The sequence below is a fragment of the Acipenser ruthenus genome, chromosome 15 (assembly GCF_902713425.1).
Source record: "Acipenser ruthenus chromosome 15, fAciRut3.2 maternal haplotype, whole genome shotgun sequence".
Lineage (NCBI taxonomy): Eukaryota > Metazoa > Chordata > Actinopteri > Acipenseriformes > Acipenseridae > Acipenser > Acipenser ruthenus.
Window position 1 is genome coordinate 24921934 of NC_081203.1, and position 21445 is coordinate 24943378.

Below are 21445 nucleotides of genomic sequence, written 5' to 3' on the forward strand. Positions count from 1 at the left end.
AAGTTATATTACACCATCTATTGGCAATATCAAATTTGTTGTCATTTTAGCCATAACAACAAACAGCATTCAAGCCCCCAAGATGTGCAATATTTGCACCAGTTTTAGGTAGAATATAGCTGTTGCAAAACTAGTGGGATGCAACTCAGAATGTTGTGTAATTTAAAAGGGCTGTGGAGTTGCTTCTTACTAGTTGTGTATTTTCATTTCACAGAAACATGGTGTACATCATGTGTATAATGGCTGAAATAAACCGCTTTGATAATAAACGACTATAGTATTAGTAAGTAATCTGTTGGTCTTCTTCCTTGATGCTCGCTTCTTGTTTCTTTGGTGTTTGGCTTTTGTTAGTGTGATTCCATCTTAAGCTACCGGCTGTCCATCAATTCGTATAGTAACCGCCCACTTCACCCTTCCTCTGCGGCAGCTGCATCTCTCTGCAACCCTGTTCAGCTTTTCACAGCGTCGGGAAGGCGAGAGTGCCAGCTCTGTGCCTTTAATTCTCCAAACAGGCTCTCAGCTAACCAACAGCATATGATCGCCGCCGATATAGAGTAAGATTAAAAAAAAAAAAAAAAACATACACACGTCTAAGGTAAGCGTTGAACAACAAAGTGCCACTTTGTTTTTCTTACAAAATGTCTGAAATATACGGGTATTTGAAAAAAAAAAAAAAAGCTTGCGTTTAGGTAATGAGCTACATGCCAGCAGTTTTATGCGGAAGTGTCTGTGCTATTTTACCTTTTTGCCACTAGGGAACAGTATTTAATCGACGCGATGTGAAAGTAAAAGATATTTAAGAGAGTTTAAAAGTAAATTCCGACTAAGGTTGGCGCTGACTTTAACGGCTAGGGGGGTTATTTCCTAGGCTTGAAAAGTAACTGGACGGGAAGGAGTTAGCAAATCCAAAATGGCTGCACTCTCCTTGTTGTCGTCTCCCCAGGCTTTTATCACGTCTTAACCGGGAGACAAAGCGCGCAGTCACGACGAGGTCTGGGAAACTCGACGTGATCGTGCGGGGAGAGGACTGGCGACTTAACGGTTCTGTGTGTTTTTAATTATTATTCAGAGGTTATTGTGAGGTATTTTTGTTTCGTTCCGTGACTGTATAGTTCATTAAGGAGTAATCTAACCGGCAGGGGAATACCACAGTAACGTCAGGGTGCTGTGGGGGAGGGGAGCGAGGCTGGGGTGGAGCTTCACTCGGTTGGGGAATGGGATTGATTCATTGAGATTTATATTAGTGTCATATTCAAGTGTGCCACTTTAATTTGCTAAGGGGTTGGCACTGTCAAACGTGGGGTGGGAAATTCAAAAGTGCAAATAAAGACCAGTGGTTAACGTAAATGTTATCAGTAGTTTAAAGCTTTTTTTAATTTTTTTTATTTGTGATGCAAGTGTAATTCATTCCAGAAGAGGCAGTGAAAAGAGCACAGTGCAGTCGGAGCTGAAGTCAGGGTTGGCCGAGCTCCACAATGAGAATATTTATGGACGGATGCCACGGGTACAGCCACAGCACTAGCTCCTCAAGAACAACCGAGAATTCACTCTTGCTGATTAATAATGAGAGACAACATCTGATTCTTTTTAAACAATAGGTGTCAATTTTACATTTTTAATAATATAATGCAATATATAGTCATCCAACACAAATATCAATCAACAAATATGTGGAATTGTGAAGAACAAAATATGACATGTAGACTCGTTTTCAAATATGTTTTTAATTATCATACAGACGATATCCATATAATTCTGTTTTTTTTTTTTTTTTTTTTTTTAGCCAGATGGGTCTTTGTGGTAAAAGTGTTTGTTTTTTCTTCTTTGTAATGTACTTCATGGAAGATGGCCATATTTCATGTATAAACATCATGAAGGGACACACTTTTCTTTAAAGGCTAAAAACTTAAGTAATTCTTGCTTTGTTACTCTTCAGTGTGTTTGTTACTCGGAACACCTTGGTTTTCCTGAATAGCGCATGGATCAAACATGACAACCCATTCTTGGAAACTAATCAAACCCTCTGCCTGCATCATCAGACACTACACACATTATGTAATGCAACTTATTCTGCCAAGCAAGTAAACTAAGCCTTTGTTTTGGTACGCAAATATCAAATGCTGTATGTATTTTTGGTCAGAAATGCAGTATGGTATAATTGCAGCATATTTATGATCAAGTGCAAACCCACAATAAATAAATAGCAGTCATTTTATTTTTTCTGCTTTTAGATTCCACTTGTGTCATTAAACAGTTTTGGTGTCTAAAATTCTACAAGTTTGCAGCTAGGTAGTGCCTGTGATTATTTGCAGTTAAGGTATTGACCCACTGCAGCAGTTCAGGTGTATTTTTATCTGCAGCAACACCAGTGTGGATTTCTCTTGAGCACGGCTCAGGTAGGATGATTTACCATGAATTTTACTCGACTGTACCCTGATTTGTGTACTGTTGGAACTGGTGTATTTTGAAAACCCTTCTATCTACACATAAAACGTTCCCATAACCTTTACATATTTTTATATTGCGACAATGGAAAATGAACCATGAATATTATATTTTTGATAACATTTGTGCTACAGCACCCTTAAAAGTAAAACAAAAAGTAGGTTCCCTTTTATTGTGTATGTTCCTCAGCCTGGTGTGCATCCTTCCTGGTTTGTTTTAGGAATGCACTGAGTAAGGTGTTCCAAGTATCAAAATACAATCAATGGAAATGTCAGATAAACTAAAAATGATTTATTAAGATTCATTTATAAGGTATGCATCATCTTGCTTCGAAAATGTTATGCTGTTATGCTAAATGTGTAACAACAAAACTTGCTGAATAACAGATCACCAAGTAAATGTGGATATTATGTATGATGAAGTGTTGGTTATTGTGATTTGTTCTCTTTGCTTTTAGATGCATGTTTGTTATTTTTAGGCTCAGCAGCCCTGGCTGGCTAGTCCTGTGACAGTGGAAGCAAGTGCCCAAATTTCATTTCAACACTAGATGTATGTACTGTGTTTTTAGTGATGCTAAAATATGTCTGACAATAAAGGGTAGCATTTAATATCAAATATAGAAACCACAAGGTAATCTTTCCTGAAAAAAAAAAAATGTGTGTGTGAATGTGTGTTCAAGGGAGGGAGGTGGGGGGGATCTGTTTTGGAAAAGTCATCTCAAGTCTGGTTTTGATAAAAAAAAAAATAATAATAATTGAATCATTGAAACTGCTTGGAGGTGCCATGTTATCCTGTTTGAAGACTAGTCCTAGGTTTTCTCCAGTGCGTTCACTACGATATTTTGGTCTTAGTCTTTTTTTATTACAATGTAACATCCCCTAGTTGCTCAGAATGCATGGATTAGTATTTTACAATCTTTAGTCTTTTCAGATTAATAGAATAATAGAGTATCTGGTTTACATGCTCTATAGCTACAATCATAAAATACCTGTAGCAGTCATTTTATTCTTTATTACTTGTAGTATGAAGATATAGAAGTTGTTATTTGTTTTACTATGTACCTGTACAAATCATTGTGAAAATGTACAAGTTCTGTAGTATTTTTAACAATTGTATTGAAAGGAACTTCAGAATTTCATGGAATCTATGTACGTATTTCATTTGTAATTGTGTTCTTGTAAAATTGACTTTCATAGCTTAAATGTCTTACTGGAAAAAAAAAAAAAGACAAATAGGTACTTGATTTAGTCTATCTGTAAACAAAATTGCATGGGTAAGATGTCCTAGATTTACTTATATTGGGAAAACAAAAAAATGTTTGCAGTCACTTGAGTGTTGTGGGGTTCAGGCCTCAGTATTATCAAAGTAGATGTTAAAATGTAGTAAGGTGTTAAAAATAGTTAGTTAAAAATCACTAGTAACATGCTGTACTTTGCAGTGGATTAGGGGCTGTTTAAAGCTTCATTATTCCACCCACGCAGGAACCTTACTTCTGACTGGCCTAAAATGGGCAGAAAGAGAGCAGAACAAAAGCTGTTTGTCGCTAGTACAAAAGTGCTGAAGCAGTTCATTCAGGAAGAAGCTGGTATGTTAATGCCTTTCCCTGACAACAGGAAAGGTATAGCCTTTAAACTTTCAGAAAAGAAAATCAATTTCAGAAAGCTTGTTGTTTTTATTATTGGGTTTTAAAAATGTAGCCAGTAGTATTTAAAATAAGATCATTCTATTTATTTGAATGACTTATGTTTGGGAATATAGTCTGTGTTTTAATTCAAACTCAACTCAACCCCCCCCCCCCCCCCCCCACATAAATTACATGCTTTAGAGATTTGTATAGTGGGATAGTGCGCTGAATAATCATTTTAAAAAGCACTTTTAACACATTTTAGCGTGCAGATTTATTATTGAAAATGCTATTTTTATTACTACTCATCTGCATAACAAAGTTAAGGGGGACAACCATTGTGATACATTGGAAAATTACAAGCCAATACAATTGTGTGTACCAAATTTTCTGTATTTTTTATAAGCGCCTTCAGTATAGGGCACATAAAACAGTTTTTCATGTATTGTAGACCAATGAAACACGAGAATGCCTTGCATTAAGAAAACATTTAATTGGCTGGTTCTGCGATTTACAAAATAATTGCTACCGTTACACAGAAAGAGGATGTTGGAAGGCATGTATTGGGTCTCTTTGTGCGATTTTGAGACAACCTTTTAAGATGGTGAACGTCCAGAAAAGTGTGAATTAAGACACAGCCAAAGTAGTCTACAGCTTAAATTACCATTTATGTTGGCTTGGAAAGTTGTGAGTTAATTTGGAATAAATGTTCAAACTATTTTGTTTATTAATTTACAAGCCTTGTTGTATATTGGTAACTAATGACAAGTTATCATTTCATTTACAGAACAAAATGTTTCCAAAAGGCACAAAACGTAAATTTTCTGATGGCGAAGAAGTTCCTGACGAGAATCCAGCTGATATTAAAGTTATGTCTTCATATAACCTTCAACGGCAGTCTCTGCTAGACATGTCCCTGATAAAGCTCCAGTTATGTCACATGCTGGTGGAACCTAACCTGTGCAGATCTGTGCTCATTGCAAACACAGTACGGCAGATCCAAGAAGAGATGACACAGGATGGAAGCTGGACGATCATGGCTGAAGCACTAAATTCAAATCAGAGCCCCTCTGATCGCCTGGTTGCAACAGAAATTCTTTGCAGACCATCACCAAAGGACCAAGACGAGGAAAAGCCTTTTTCTGTCATCAGCTATGAAGGCTGTGACTCTGTCAGCTGTCATTCAGAAGAAGTGGTTGATGACTCTTTGTGTGAGCCATCCTCTGAAGCCCCAACGTATATACCAAGCAGCATCGGTACCTGGGACAAAGAAGACCAGAAGGAGAACTCAGAAGAGGAGTCTGAAGAGGACTCGAAGCCAGAAGAACAAGTCTTCGGAACTTTTGAAATTAAGAACCCCACTGCCACTCCGGACCCTGCCCTTGACGAGCTCTTTTCAGATGTTGACACTTCTTATTACGATCTTGACACCATGTTGACAGGAATGCAGAGCAGTCCTAAAATGGGGCCCTATGATTTGTTGGACAGTTTGTCATCTCACAGTCCATCATCCATCAGTTCAAACACTGGCTGCAGGCCTGACCTCAATGAACTTGATCACATCATGGAGATCATTGTTGGGTCCTAAAACTGACCTAAAAAATCAACTGTACAGATATGGATGGTATGCAAAACTGCTAGCTCTTGACTGTGATGAAGTGTAAGTTATGTTTTTTTAAGGGCTAATATTTTTGCATGCCAACCATTGGAACTTTATTTACATTCATTTTGTATTTGTCTTTTCTTTATGTGAGTTATGTTTTTTTCACTTTTTTTTTTTAATTTATTGTGACATTTACTCTGAAAAATGATGTCTACACTACATAATTTTGAATTGAACAAATGAATTGTGTACTAAAAGTTCGAAAGCTACACGTATTTTTCCTAAAAGAAATTAAATAATAAAGTATATATCTATATTTTTACAACACATACAGCTTTGGAAATGTTACAGTACTTTTAGAATCTTTTTATGTGAAAGAATTATGATAAAATTGAAAAAAAAAAAAATCTATTTGAAATGGTCTATATTAAGTCTTCCTTTTGACTTTATCCCAAAATGCAATATGTGCCTAATGTGGAGATTGATGCATAGAAATGGTGGAAGGCACCTTTTATATTAGTGCTTAGACAATATGCATAGCCTACATCTCAGTCAGATTATTTTGTTAAGATTGCATAATTGCTAATGTATATCCAACTTGCTCCTGCTTTTGCTGTTTAGAAGCCATATGTTCTTACATTTGTATTGCTACAAATGAAGAATTGTGGGTCGAACCCAGTTTTAAGTTATTAGAGTTAATTTATTTTTTTTTAATTTATTAAATGCACGTCAGTTTTAAGTTTTGAGTTTAAACACTCAAAAGTTGTATCAACCTTATGAAATACTTCATTGTCAAAGTGTTCTTTTGAAACTACAAGCTCTGTAACATGTCTTGGGATATCGGGCTATGGCAGTTTTCCTACAATGTAGAAATCGGTGGTTACCACTGTATAAACAGTATTTAAATACAGGAATAATGGCAAACGGAGCTTCAAACTAAGGTATTCATTGTTGATTCATTCTAAAAGAATGGCTAGAGTGTAATTTGGTTAGTTATGTTTCTTCTAACATACAAGGGTCTTTTTTCTAAGAGATTTGTAAGCATAATATTCATTATCATGGGTAATTGATTACTCAGGCAAGATAAATAAGTGTGAAAACAGCCAGTATTATGAAAGCCATTGTCAAAAATCTCCCTTCTGAATGATGTCAATTAATTCAATGCAGTTTACCATAACAACCAGGGTGTAAGTTGAGTACACGTGGACATTAATACCTTGAAACTATAGTAGACTATATGCAGTTTTTTTATATTTGTAAAAAATACATTGTAGCAGTTTTTTGTAAATACTTTTTAATAAAAAGGTACAAACTAATTTTATCCCTTGTGTTGTTTGATTTGTGTCCGTTCAAATGTCTTTTTTTTTTATCGTTATTTGTATTCTTTTGCTAATATCATTCAGATTACATCTGTAAGTATTCTCTGAGAGCGATGAATGTCTTCAACAGGCAAGTGGTGTCGGCATTACATATGCCGCACGTACATCTTTTAACAATACCTAACGATACTTTCAGAACCATGAGATGAGATGCTATATGCTTCTGAAGATTTCAGCCACGATGTCCTACTTTTTCATTATTCAGCGACACGTGCAATGTGTCATTGATAAAGGGATTTTTTAACCAAATGCATAAAATATAACTTTTTTTTGTTTTGTTTTTACTTTACTTTCTAATTACGAAATTCAGCATTGTGAGCACTATTACTACATTTACTATACATATAGAATGCATGCAACAGTTGGAACCCATTTTATGTTGGCTCTTTATAAGGGGTGTGCCCTGTAGCTGTTGTTATCCAAATGCTTAATTCTTAGAACACGATGTTAATGTGAACCCAAATGTAAATTAAATGTGTAATCTTAAACATAATCCATACATATTTTATCACACTGCTCCAATCTTTGTAATCATTCTCCAGAAGACCTTACAAACTGCACGTTATAGTAAAAGTGTGGTAAATTATGTAAAATGTTGCCTTTAAATTAAGACGCTAAAGATTTTCCACCAGAATCTTCAAATTTGCATTTTAAAGACATCTATAAACAATGTAGTGGTATTGGCACTATTATTTTAGTTGTGCATTCCTGTTTTTGTAAATTAAAATGTCAGGGTTTTCATTTTAAATGGTTTAGCTTTATGGTACCCATATAGTCCTGAATTTAAATAAATACCAGATACTGATTTGTTTAGTATGGTATGTCACTGGAGTGGCTAATCGAATACGGTATATCCAAACGTAATATATTTATATATATATTTTTTTTTTTTAAAGTACACAACGTGTGAAAACTAAATTACTAAATGGACTGTAGAAGCACTTCACTGTTTTCAAGAAAATTCAGCAGTCATTACGATTTTGTTGTTTGTTATTGCTTTTGTAACCCCCAAAAAAGACAGTGGCATTGCACTCGATTTTTGAGATCAACGAAGGAAAAAGAAACGCAAAATGCTGATTTTGTGATGCTTTGAAAGGCTGGCATGTGGACAGAGCTGATGCGGGATAGATACAGGGGCGGGGGAAAATATATCTAGGAATTACAACACCACGCCTACATTTGATGTTATGTCTAAAATGAAAGCAGTAGAAAATAACTCCGACTTGGAAAAGATGTGTTCTCTTTCTGAAGATTTGCTACCAATTATTTTGAAGTATTCTTCGGTAGTAGCAACGAGATAACTCATGTAGATGTGCTTTGCTGTATCTGACGATTTTGGTTGCATGCAGACCATGATACATGTCCTACGGTAACGTATGCTAACGTGTACTTGTGACAAAGCATGTTCAATCTGGTTTATGCAATGTATTTAATGTATCAATCATGCAGACAAGGCTAACAATCATAACGTCTTGATAAACGTTTTTTTTTTTTTTTTTGTTCACCCAGACTACACTGTAGCCTTCTGAATTTATGAAGTAGCTTAGTCATTGTATGACTCATTACGAAAAATAACGATTTTTGTTGCATTTTACCTTAAATATACAATCCTCGTTTTGTGAACTCCAACAATCACTTTCATACATATCCTACACTGCAGGTTTGCGAAATAAAATACTCCCAAGTCTCCCAGTTAAATAAATGCGAAGTATGACTGCTCTTACTACTGATTTTATTGTATTCTATAACTGCATCTGTAATGTGATACTTTGTGATACCAGCAGAATGCATGAAAGAAACTGAATGTTCAAAATGCAAAGATTAAATGTACTTCAGCTTCAACAAACGTGATAATTTGCAAAGATCGGTCAACCAAACTTAAAACTGCCTTTATTTGAGTGACAGGTTAACCTTGCATTTGGGATATCAATGCAGTAGCAGATCCCTGAAAACTGATCGTGAATCACGGCCTTAATTAGAGCTGATGATTTGTGAATGTGTTAGTATTACAACATAGCTATTCTATCGCTAGAGACAAGGTAATATAACTGAAAGCTCACTAGCTTTATAATGAATGAATTAATAACATAAGAAACAGCGCTATATTTTAGACCTCACTCCCACACTCAGCTGTACACCGTGCTTGGGTAGTTAGGATTGTGCTATGGTACAAAGTAATTTTAATCCTGTTAAATCTTTTCCCTGGTTGGTCACGATGTGTAGTCAGCGTCCAATCAAAAAAGTTTAGACAGTATGTAAAGTCACTGGCTGGCGGGTGCTAGTGACGCACATCTACATTAAACATTTTCGGGGAGGGCTCTGTAATTCCGTGTCTTTTTATTTTAAACCAATCAGAGGACATCTCGAGGCGACCTGACGTACGAGGATCCCTTTTACTCGATTTTAAATGGTCACATTTCAGTCCCGTGAGCGAGTCGCGTTAACAAAATATTAACCAATGGGAAATGGTTGCTAGGCGGTTCATCGAGTATGCAGCCCAATTGTAACCAGGGCACCTGACGACCGTCAACCAGCTGAGTGTCTTTCCCGCAGTTTCTATCCTGTTGACTATTTTAGCCGGCTTCTGTGAAACCTAGCCGCAGAGCGAGCGAGCGAGTGAGTGGTGAGAAAGATATGTCGTTAACACACACCACGGTAGTAAACAAGTTTTATCTGGAAAATAATCCTTACCACATGCACAAGAAGACATACGGGAATATAACTGATTAGGAGTTGTATTATAAATTATTTGTTGATAATGTTACGGGTAAAGGGAATTTTACGAGTCAAAGAGACACCGTCTCAGCTGTTACGTTTTTGCGACTGACTGCTGGTGTTGATAAGGAAGCTTAAACCTAAAGTTCGTTCTGTATTACGGTAAGTGCAAACTGTTCGTCACTACTTATAGCTAAGTTGATAAAACTGACCCTTTTCTTACTGGCTTTGAAAAATAAGTACAGTACAGTCAGTAGTGTGTGGTGCTTTGTGGTATAGCGTAGAAATAAATGCGTACATGTTTTTATACCGGATATCTTGGTGTTTAATAATGCTTGTCACTTTTGTTCGATTTTATCTCGTTTTATTTTCCTAGTGTCACTGAGTACAGTTAAAGGTGTTGGATCTGACATCGGTGTAGGCAAAAATTGAGTCAAGAATGAGTCGCATTCCCCGACTCCTACCCACACCGAAGTTGTAGAACTAATTTAGAGTTGCGTGACAGCGTTTGAATTCAACTACGTCATATAAGGTTGGACAGCTTCCTAGTTATGTTTTGTAACTCCATGATAAAGTAGGCAGCTAAGTTATAGGCTGACATGCTGCGTCGTTTGGGTTTTATGCTTCAATATTTTATTCACCCTTTGTTTCTTTATAAACTACAACCGCTATTGGCAATTAAATGAAAATATAAAATAAAAAGTAAGTGCAATGCAATGAGCCGGGTAGAAGGTGCTTTGCTGAGTCACTCAGTACAAGAGAAAACGTTATTGTATTATGTTTAAATACAGTGATTTGGACTGACTGTCAATCAAATTTGGTGGATAAACTTTACTGACTGTGACTGTCAGATTTGGTGGATAATCTTGTTCACCAAACATCAAATTTACCTGTATATGTCCCAACAGAACCATGATGTCTACTAATTATATTCTGTTTCCATTAATTTGGTTCTGACAGGTGGGTTTTGGACCATTTGCATAAGCACAAGAATAAGGTCATTCTAATCAGAATGTGCTTGTGTGGATCTTGAAATGATATATCATGGGTGCCTTTGCTGCCATGTGACCAAATACACTCTAGTTTAGCCTAACCAGAAACACCAAGTAGTGTTACATAACATGTGCAAATGTAGAAAAAAATGGAAAAAGCATCAAACCCTTTGGAACATTCCTGGTGTTCCAGTCAGATCACATATATTATTCTAAGCCTATTGCATTGTGGAAGTGCTTATACAAGTTTTTCCCTATCAGAAAAAATGTTAAGCCTCTTTCACACTGGCACTCCTACCTGGGTCGAGTGAATCTGTAAAATGAAGGAGCATTTTTTTTCCAACTAATAGTGTGTTACAAGTACATTTATTTATATATATATATATATATATATATATATATATATATATATATATATATATATATATATATATATATATATCTATATATATATATATCTCTAAAGTTAGCAGCAAGATGAAGGATCATGGTCCCTCTCCGTCCCTCTCTAGGCAGTGGCCCACTGTCTTGTTTTGTTTTGTGTGTCTTCATACACTATCCAGATGCAGTTATTTATTTTATTAAATCTTCTCCACTGTAATCTCTCATCAATATGAAATAGCTGGTAATTGGCAAAGGGATTTTATTCAAAACAAGATAACGGTTGTAGAGCATTACACAAATCTGGCACTGAGAATGAAAGAGGGAGAGATATTCTGCCACTACAGTTCCTGCTTGTAGATTATGTCCTACAATATTTGTTACATGTTGAAAAAGTACATTTCTGTAATTTCTATAACTGTGTCCACCCTCCTATTGTATTGCTGATGCTCAAGTATCCCATTTAAATACTGCAGACTGCTTATGTACATTGTTGTGACTTAACTGTTCAAATGTATATAAAATAACTTTATCAACATGAAATTGTTACAGTTTTAATGGGAAGGAACATTGAATCTTGTCGGTCAATTAATGGTATAGCTTGGGGAATATTAATGTTATATCTTGCTCAAATATCATGTTATACTAAAGCCTCTTTAGTGGTTACTGGTATAGTAAGTTCAGGTGGATTTAGATGAACACTGGGAGACATGTTTTTTTGTTCTAGCACTGTTTTTTCTATGGGGCAAGTTGCTTGTTCATGAGCACAAAAAGATGATCTTGTTGGAGGTGAGGTGTCATGCATCTGTGGGATTATACAGGAGGAATTCTGCATCCATTCCCTAAGCTACCAAGAAACAAAGCATCAGAGAGTTGATGATTTGAAGATACTAACATTGAGCTGAACTGCAAGAGACTCCACAGAGTTGATGGCGCTCTGCAAAACCAGAAGACTGCTTGAGAACTCAATGACTCACAACTATAGTAGGTACCCACACTGGGGTTGCTAGCTACAGAACCAGAGATTTAGGGAATCTTTTAAATCCCGGCGGCAGACTCTTTTAAGCTGTAACAGTGGGTGGAGAGCTGGACCTGGAGAACCACTGCACATAAAAACATAAAGTATACAGATTTGTTTATAAGAAACAACCACAATATTCACAAATAATTGCCATGTAACTTAAATGTAGGGTTTGAGAAGCATTACATTTCTCAAGTTACTTGATCAATTTAATCTTCAAAAGTCATCAATATGGTTAGAAATATACAACACTGCATTCAGCAAAGTAACATGTTTGTGGTAAATACTGCACAGGGTTCTGTAGCACTTACATTTATTTTTCTAAACTAAAATACTACAATTATTGTCAATCGAATTCAGGTTAGTCATGTGGCTCTCAGAAATGTCTGCAGGCTGTACCTGTAGCCTTTAGGGTAGCTGTGGTACCTCACCTCTGCTGTATGCGTTCTTGTTGATATGTTCCTGCTACTCTTAATTTCAAATCAGGATGAGCAATCCAAGCTTTTGCTCTGTTCGGCTGGGGAGGTGGTTCTGGAACACACTATCAGGTTTTTTTACAAAAAATATTTGACACCACTTGCATGGTCAAGGAATCTGGTAGCTTGTCAAAAGTTAACCAAATGCAAACCTATTACCACTGTGCTTTTATTGCTGGAAAAGCTGAAGACCAAGGCTTTTCAAAATGGCCGTACTAGTGCACTGGGGTTTGAGATCTGTCCTCCTAAATCAATGCAGGAAGAACAATACAAATAACAAAAAACAAGTGCTCTGGCTTTTCTGTTCCATACCACATCATGGATTGTTATTGCTGTTACCTCTTTGACAGTGTGGGCAATAATAACTATACTATCACTGCACTAGAGCGGACATTTTGAAAAGAGCTTTGAAACAGAGTTATAAACAAAGTTTAAGTGTAAAAAGTTGTCAGGATGTTAACAATAAAAAGAAAAATTACAGGTGCGTTATTTAAACAGGTGTAGAAACACGTGGGGACGTGTAATGCTATGTTTTTCAGAACCCTGCTAGTCATGTGGATGTGGGCTCAACAAGGGATTCATAAACTAGTAGTTTGCTTCAGGCACCGCATCACTGACTGTCCCCATATAGGTTGTAGGATGTTCAAACTGAAAGCATGACTAACTTATTGCCACATGGAAGTGAGTCATCATATTGGGGCAGAGTCAGCTAAGCTTTTCTGAAACACGCAACTGCCCAAGTTTAATGGTAAAACAGCCCTTATAAAGACATCCGTTGCTTATCTATTGGATTAGTCAGAATGCAGCCCACTCCTTAATTCAGATTTGATCATTGTTGTCAACAGTCACTCCCTCTCGGGGGCTATTTCCTGCTTGCTAGGAGCTGAGTTGCTCTGCCATAGTCATGTCTCTCAGATTTCTGAAGTGGGTGAATACATGAAAGCGTATAGCAGGAACATAAGAATCAAAATAATAAAGTAAACTAGGAAGAGGTTGGATTACATGTGGTTTTCTGTGCATCTTCTACATATACAGAGAAGATGAATGTCTTTAAATGTTAGATTGATTATTTGGGAAAAAAAAAAAAAAAAAAAAAAAAAAGCTGTTATAGGCCATGAAAAGCATTTTATGTAATCTGTAGTGCTAGTGCATTGGAACTTCCTAAACATTGAGGCAGGTTCATGCTCCAGGTACAAATAAATGTTCCAAAATAATTCAAACTGATTTTGTAAAAAGTTCTGTGCATGGCTGAATTTTTAAAGTAGGAGTATTCAAGTCTGTTCATTTAGCAGAATGAATTAATGACAGGAAATGGCAGGAATGGGAACAGATATTCCTTTTAGTGCCCTCTGAAATCAAAGATGGAGATTTTTTTATAACTTGCTTTAAACACCAATAAAAAAGTGTGGAGATCAATCTCGATAAGAAGGAAACCTGTCTGTCCGTCCATCTGTCTACTTGTCATGATGCTGATGATTTTTGTAATTTTTGTTTGGTTTGTTTTCTTATCTGTAAATATTTGAGTTTTTACTGGCTTTACCAGATGCAGCTACATTTTAATGTTGATTTCTTCAGTCCAAGACTTGCCACTAGAAGGGGAACTATCTCTATGACATCAACAGTACATCCCAGCTTGAACTAGGCCTATATTTTGGTGTTTTAATATTGGATTAAAATATCAGCAGCAGACTAATTTTCTAGCGTGTTACTCATTTCCAGCACTCTTGTGTTCTATTTATAGAGCTGCTGTTTGCATAAAGCTTCCCTATTGTTTTTACAAATGTATGCCATGGAAGGGACAGCTTTTCTTGCTTTTTCAGAAAGGAGCTTCAAAATTATTCGCCATTCATTACATTGAGGTTAAACCAGCTAATAGTGTTCCAAGTAGGTACTGTGTGTGTAACTTGAATTGACATTTTCACCCACTTCTTCCTACCTACTACTGGTGCACCTAAAAAGTTATCCATACTCTGATGTACTAAACACATCCAAATGAGTAACTGTTTTACTTAGTTTACTGAACAGGCTGTAAAGTTTATAATAAAACATAACTTACTGTTGCAGCTTCCTGTATTGGACATAATCTCACTAGATGTATGTCTGTTTTCTAAATAACCATGATATACTGAGCATCAAAAGAAACATACTACTTATTTGAGCATCAAAAGAAACGTATCACTTAAAATTCACTAGATGTGATCGAAAAATGACAAAAAAATGATCTTGGGCAGGTGTTGTGACTCTTGGGTCTCCCAGTTCATGGCCTGCCATTGACAGAGTGTGTCTGGTTATACCGTCTCGCCAGGTTTGAAATTGCTGGCTGTGAGCACCCAAGACGGTGAGCCACAGTACGCTGCCCTAGTCCAGCCTCCAACATGCCAATTGCACAAAAGCGTTGCTCTCTTGACAGACGTGGCATATTGTTTTTTTTCTGTGATTTTCTTATTGCTTTTATTCAAGCTTGCAATTCAACAGCTGAAATCACTCCATATCCAGTGTCTAATCAACTCTCACTAATTAGGTGATTAAGTGCATATGCTTCAGTCGTAGTCACTCAAGCGTGTCATGGTCAAGGATGAATTATCGAGTGATTAAAAAGAATCATTTATATACCCTTTTTTAAAAAAAAAAAAAAGTGTTATAATAGTGAAATTTCTTTTGATGCTCGGTATATTTCTGTTCCCATATAATTTGTCAGAAATCAGTGTTGAATTTACTGTTTCATCCAAACATAAATTGGAAACATGTCATGGGTTCCCCATTCCTCTCACTGAAACTATATTAAAAAACAAACAAAAAAACATAAAAAACAATCAAATCCATACAACTCTGCAGGCAGCAACAATATATATGTGTTCAGTAACACCTTTTAATAACACCTTCAATAAATTATAAACCCAGTGTATTAGAAACCGAACAAAGGACAGAGCAATTTTAGACCTAGTTTTCACATAAAACCAGGACATGGTAAATAATTGGAACCACTAGGGTCAAGTGATCACAACATGATTCAGTTTGAAGTTAACTGGGATTCTAAGCAAAAGGCTGCGCAAACAAGTGTATAATTTTAGGAAGGCTAACTTTGAAAGAATGAGGCAGGAACTGAGAAATAGACCGGGGGATTGGAAGGTTGAAGTGAAAACAGGTTTAACATTATAAACATACAGGATATGTATATACCTTTAACGAAGAAGTCAGAGTTTAACAAGCATTCACAAGTAGGTAAATGGATCACTAAAATATAAACTAAGAATAAAAAAAGTTATGCTTACAAAATCCTAAAATAATGTATAATATATTCAAGCAAAATACCTGTTAGAGGAAGTTAATGTATTAAGTAATCTCAGTTCTCATAAGCAAATGTATTATTTTGTATTATTATATTTTCATCAGGGAGGATACAAACTGTATACCATCACACAGTTTTTAGAGATTTTAGCCTCAGTGAAGCAGCGCCAAGAGCTAAAAAAATAAATCACCTGGCCCAGATGAAATGTATCCCAAGTGCTTAATGAAACAAGGGTAGAAATATGTAGCGAGCAGCGCAAGAGGACACACATGGAAGCAGATAAAAGTAAGTTTAGAATGGAAAGTAGGAAGCCTTTTTTTTTTTTTGTTTACAGATTTATCAATGCGTGGAATAGCCTACTAGGTGAGGTAGTAGCATCATAAGCACTGGGAATATTTGAAAAACAGCTAGATTCTGCCCTATTAAATTAGATCCTCCTAGTAGAGGGAAATATTGTGCTAAGAATGGCAAGCCTTGATGAGCCAAGCAGCCTCTTATGTTACGGTCCAAACCCCTTCGCCCAAATGCAATCCAAAATGTCTGTGGAGTATAAAGATCTACCATGTTTGTTCGTTTTATGTAACCAATTAAACATCCAGCCAGGTCCAAGAAAAGTTAATTATTTAAGTTACTTACTAAACCTGGTGTAATGGCACTCCAGATGTAGAGTTTGAGACCTGATGGACATGATCAGCGCAGAGCATAATTGTCAGATTCCCAGGTCACAGTGACCTTCAAGTGTCCAGCTGCAAGACTGGATAGAATCTTGGGAAATACACAGACCTGCGCAGGTTGTTGACTTTGATGTACCTGATCTGTGATTAATTTGGACTTCATCTCCATTTCAGATGTAGCCCCTTTCATGGGCACACAGTTCTCCCCATGGGCTTCACCCCATTGTTTTAAATAGTAAGACCTACCTGATGCAGGGAGGACTCACTGGGAGAGCAGATGTAACAAATCTAAGGTTACTGTATGTGTTTCACACGTTTTCAGTCTCTGCATGCATTTCTTTTTTACCTCATAAATGACACATGATTTATTAAAAATGATTTAAAATTAGGACACTTCTAGAGCATTACTGCTTTGTTCATATAATAAGTGCACCTTAACCTGGAATTGGTTCCTACCAAAAATACTGATAGGTTCAGAATGTGACAAAGGGTACATTTGAGTGTGTGTGTGTGTGTGTGTGTGTGTGTGTGTGTGTGTGTGTTTTGTGTACAGTTCATTAAAGGCAGCAAATGAAAAAGGAGTGTAAACATTTTCAATAGTTTTTGGATCTCTTTTCAGATCTATTCCTGGGAGGAAAGAGTAAAATAGTGAGAGGTAGCAGCACAAATAGGAGAACATATATAATGTTTTGCATGAGGGAGAAAGGGACAAGAGCTTATGGTTGTGAATACACAAACGCTTGCATTGGAAAGCTGAAGTTAGCAGCCCTGATCTGCACATTCGGGGCCCCGTGAGGGCGATTTGTCTCTGAGGAGCGAGGGGGCGTCTCCTCGGTGCAGCAGGCTCGCGGAGCTCCACCTTTCACTGTGTTTTTTTTTTCATACTGTATCAGCCCCCCCCCCCCCCCCCCCATTTTTTTTCCTCGCTCCACTTATCACTAAAGCTTGATTCTACGTCAGCCAAGCACTATTTTGTGCAGTTTCTTGTTTGTCAGCTGTCTCCGCGATAGAGCGGAAAGACACAGCCGCTGCAGTTTATAAGTATTTTTGCCCCTCCAGTTTAGCAATTCATTTTGTACACAATCGAACAAGACAGCACCGACGGTAACAACACTAAAAGCACTGTGTACGTGCAGTTTTAATCATGATCTGCGGCAACTTTATGGTAACGTGTTTCAGTGAGGTGGTTTTACCACGAAAAGGTAAGAACCATTTTAAGTCTTATCTTTTTCTTTTTTAATCTAGTATGCTCTTGTTTATTTTACAACAAATGTAAGGCTGAGTTTCTGTACAGGTATGCTTTTCATTATATTAATGCTAGTACCGTCTAAAGATTACATTTGGCTACCGACTTAAAGAGCGATCTCCAGTGCCTCGTTGAGCATTTTCTTCCCCATTGACAAAGTATCGAATACACTAGCTACTGATGTGGCCTACAACCACGATAGTTTCATTGAGTTTAGATAGAGTAGCACGTTCATTAATATTGGTCTCGCTCCAATAAAGTGTTTCGGTTCTAGAAATTTGAGTAATAAAGGCATAAACCTCTACAAAAAACTGCCTAGTGTAGCAAATCGGGTAAACACCAGGAACCGGTTACAACGTTCCACACTATAAGGAAAGTTATTGTACATTATCGAGAAACTGCATTTAAATACTTTTACAAACAAAAATCGTAACTTCAAACCAAGCCTCCAATACTCAGTAACGTTATGAAGTTAAGTATCCCGTTAATCAAAGTTGCAGGATGATATTCCTAAGGAACATGTTTTTTTTGGGCAGCCGTATTTACTGTATACATGTCGGCACTAAGTTGTGTGTGATTTTTAAGTAACAGAAGTGGACTAACAGTATTTTGGTTATAAATTGGATGACTATGATTAATAATTAATTCATCACCAACTCTGAACTGAAAAAGTTATTAAATCGAAAGATACTTTACATAAATTCCCTTATCTCTGGTAGGGATTGAATGGTTAGTATTACTACACTAATCCTGTTCCAAAGAGTTATTACACAAACAGTACTTGTGTAAATTACAAAGTACAACCCTAAAATACTGATGTGTTGATCACTGAATTAATCACACTTTTTAAAGCCATGCATGTAGGTTGTGCAGGACACATGGGGAACAATGGTTTCTTAATTTATTAATGAAATATAAAGTACTTGTAATATGATATTACAAAACACACTTTTTTAAACTTGTACAAAGTGAACATGGGACAGTAGAATTATACTCCTGAGAATGTAGCCTGACATGCATTTCCATATGATCCAGGGAAAAGAAAGTTTGGGCAGGATGTATAAACTGCAATGGATTTGTTTTGGACAACATAAGTAACAGTTATATTCATTAACAAAATGTAATTCCAGACAAAGTGGTAAATCTGCCACTGTAAATATGGCATTAGACATTTGCACACCTAATGTGAACACTAGAAAAATAAGATTGATTTATTTATAAAACCATGGTATTCATTATTCAGTTGCCCTCCCTTTTTTTTTTTGTTAAAACCATTGCGATTTAACCTTTAAGTGCATGACTCAAAGATCAGGTGATTGGTCTTGGTGAGTAATATGGACTGGTTTTACTAAGCTTTGGTGCAGTGAACACTCAACACAAGAATTTTTTTAATAAAAAATAAGCATAGAATTAAACTCCTCGAAATAGGCTGTTTTTTATTTTAAATATGGGTAGAATGTACATATGTAAAATGAGCAAGAAAACTAGCAATAATTTAGCTAACCACTCTCTCACTTCAAGTTCTTTCTTACAGTTAGTAGTTTGACAGTTCTTACTGAACTCGGTGCTGATATTATAATGGAAACCTCTTCCATTTTTTTGTGGTAAACCAGAGGCAAGGGCTAATTCAAAGTTACATGATGTTTTGAACAGGATTCCTATAAAAGTCAGCTGTCCATATTGCACTGCACAACACAAGCATGTAGTTTCTCTCTCTTTCTCTGTCTTCTATTCATACAGACAGAAGCTGCTCAGCCACAGTGCAGCTCCACCGGTGGTACAGTTCATGTTTTTTTTTTACGAACATGCGCTCTGTCTCCTTTTATTTCTGTAGCAGAGCTTGTTGTTCTGTTTTGTTTTGGTGTGTGTACTGTAGGATTGGATATATTTGAAGAGCTTGAGGTATGTGGGTGGATAGTACAACTTGCCTGGTTTCACTCTTGTGTAATAAACCCCAGCAGGCTTGTTTACAGACAGTACAGAAGGTTGGGCAATACTAGAACAGCTTTGTTGTTGTATTGTATAAGAGTGAGCTTTGTGAACACGCCTGCCTGTAGAAGTAGTCTCTATGCACAAAGACATGTTGATATGAGTCGCCACGGTGATGGGAGTATTCCACTCAGACCCCACTGCTCCTGCAGGAGAGGAGAAGTCCCTTGAGACTCTGCTTATGAAACGCTGCAGAGCTCCTTCTAGTACTGCTGACGAGTGCAGGATTATGCAGATACACAGGAAGACAGTTACCCTAGGTCCTGACTGGGATCTTCTGCAGACTCAAAACTATTTGCAAGTTGATCCACAGTTTCCAATATATACATTGTAAGGGTTTAAAGGTGTTTTAAAATTTCAGTTCACTATTTTAACTTGGATTACAGGATTTATAGAGTGCCACTAGGTGACTCTGTGATTTTATTACTCTAAGGCCCCTACCCCCTTATTAGGTAATAATAGCAAGTAGAGAAAACTACCAGTTAGTAACACAATTAAGTAATTTCTGTTTTGTGAATGCCCCTTGGTAGAGTAACCAATGTTTTTAGCACATAATTAACCACATCAACAACTCTCAAGAACAAACAACTAGCAAATTTCAGTCAACCAGGAATTATGTTCCATTTTGTTTGATTCATATACAAACAATGCAAGAAATGATGGTACTTCTAGGTCCCCAACATACTGTATGTGGCTTATAGCAGATGGAATGTGGAAGAACAGCTGCATGGAAGTCACTTGCACAGAACTGCACCTGGAGTTCACACTGCAGACTTGAAACTAACTCCTGAGAGCATACCATTTATAGCAACGAGAAAGGACTATCAAACACCAATCTAATGCTCATTTCTACAGTTGAGCCACAGAATAAATTCATTACAACCATGAAGGAAAGCATGCAGGTGCAATCTATACCACATCACCCTTTTTTCAGAAATGCTTTTTTTAAAGCTGTATTCAGATGTAATAGAATATAATTTAATAATGCTTGGAGCATTCCATATATGCAGGCTTGCATATACAGCTGCCACTTGATTTTCCAAGCAGTTTTCACCTCATCATTATAGGGATATGCAATGCAACCTTATAAATTACCTGTTTTGTTTTATTTATATATTTACATAGATTTATTTTAATCTGAACCAATAAAGATTCTTGGTTGTATAGTGAATAACTTAATGATACTCTGTTGATTCACTCCTTTTTTTTTTTCTTAAGATACATGTTGGGCAGAGGAGTGAAACGCAAGCTAAGTGACTACGACGAGAGCATGGCTGCTGGTCCTCCAGGTCCCTTTGACTCCAGCCCGGCTCTCCCCTACCCCCAGCAGAGGCAGCTGGTGCTCAACATGTGCCTGCGCAAGCTGCAGAGCTGCTGCTTGAAGGTGGAGCCCAGCCTTCACCGCTCCGTCCTGCTCTCCAACACCCTGCGCCAAATCCAAGGTGAGATGCTCAATGAGGACTGCAACACACCCCCACTCGCAATGCAGTCTGACGGGAACACCTACAGTGTTGACACCAGCCCCTACATTGGGGACAACCCCCCTGCAACTCCCGCACACATCCCTGACCTGCCCCCATTGCCACTCTATAGTCAGGCAGAAGAAGCTAA

The 21445-nt window shown here is 36.9% G+C and overlaps 2 protein-coding genes across 13 annotated transcripts in view; both read left to right on the forward strand.

Annotated features, from left to right (window-relative positions):
• The first annotated feature begins 420 nt into the window (after positions 1–420).
• LOC117422372 (cell division cycle-associated protein 4) lies at positions 421–6993 on the forward strand. 11 transcript variants are annotated; one of them, XM_058987589.1, is made up of 5 exons: positions 422–595; positions 944–1041; positions 2903–2994; positions 3927–4030; positions 4857–6993. In XM_058987589.1, the coding sequence occupies exon 5, from the start codon at positions 4863–4865 to the stop codon at positions 5655–5657; it is 795 nt and encodes a 264-aa protein (XP_058843572.1). In that variant the 5' UTR covers positions 422–595; positions 944–1041; positions 2903–2994; positions 3927–4030; positions 4857–4862; the 3' UTR covers positions 5658–6993. The 11 variants fall into 11 exon arrangements, with proteins under 11 accessions (XP_058843575.1, XP_058843576.1, XP_058843574.1 ...); XM_058987592.1 differs by lacking the exon at positions 3927–4030 and having other exon boundaries at positions 421–595; XM_058987587.1 differs by having other exon boundaries at positions 944–2994.
• A 2528-nt stretch (positions 6994–9521) lies between these two features.
• Positions 9522–21445, forward strand: part of LOC117422201 (SERTA domain-containing protein 2-like) — a 14452-nt gene continuing 2528 nt past the window's right edge. The window contains exons 1-2 of one of the 2 annotated variants that reach the window (XM_058987594.1): positions 9522–9928; positions 21053–21445. The exon at positions 21053–21445 is cut by the window's right edge and continues 2528 nt beyond it. In XM_058987594.1, coding sequence (XP_058843577.1) covers positions 21057–21445 — 389 coding nt within the window. In that variant the 5' untranslated portion in view covers positions 9522–9928; positions 21053–21056. Of the gene's footprint in view, positions 9929–17538; positions 17802–21052 lie in introns of those variants that run through there. The other variant, XM_058987595.1, reaches the window with a different exon arrangement.

Excerpts from the sequence above, each read along its gene's own strand:
- LOC117422372 (XM_058987592.1), top strand. The coding sequence starts at position 4,863 with ATGTTTCCAAAAGGCACAAAACGTAAATTTTCTGATGGCGAAGAAGTT.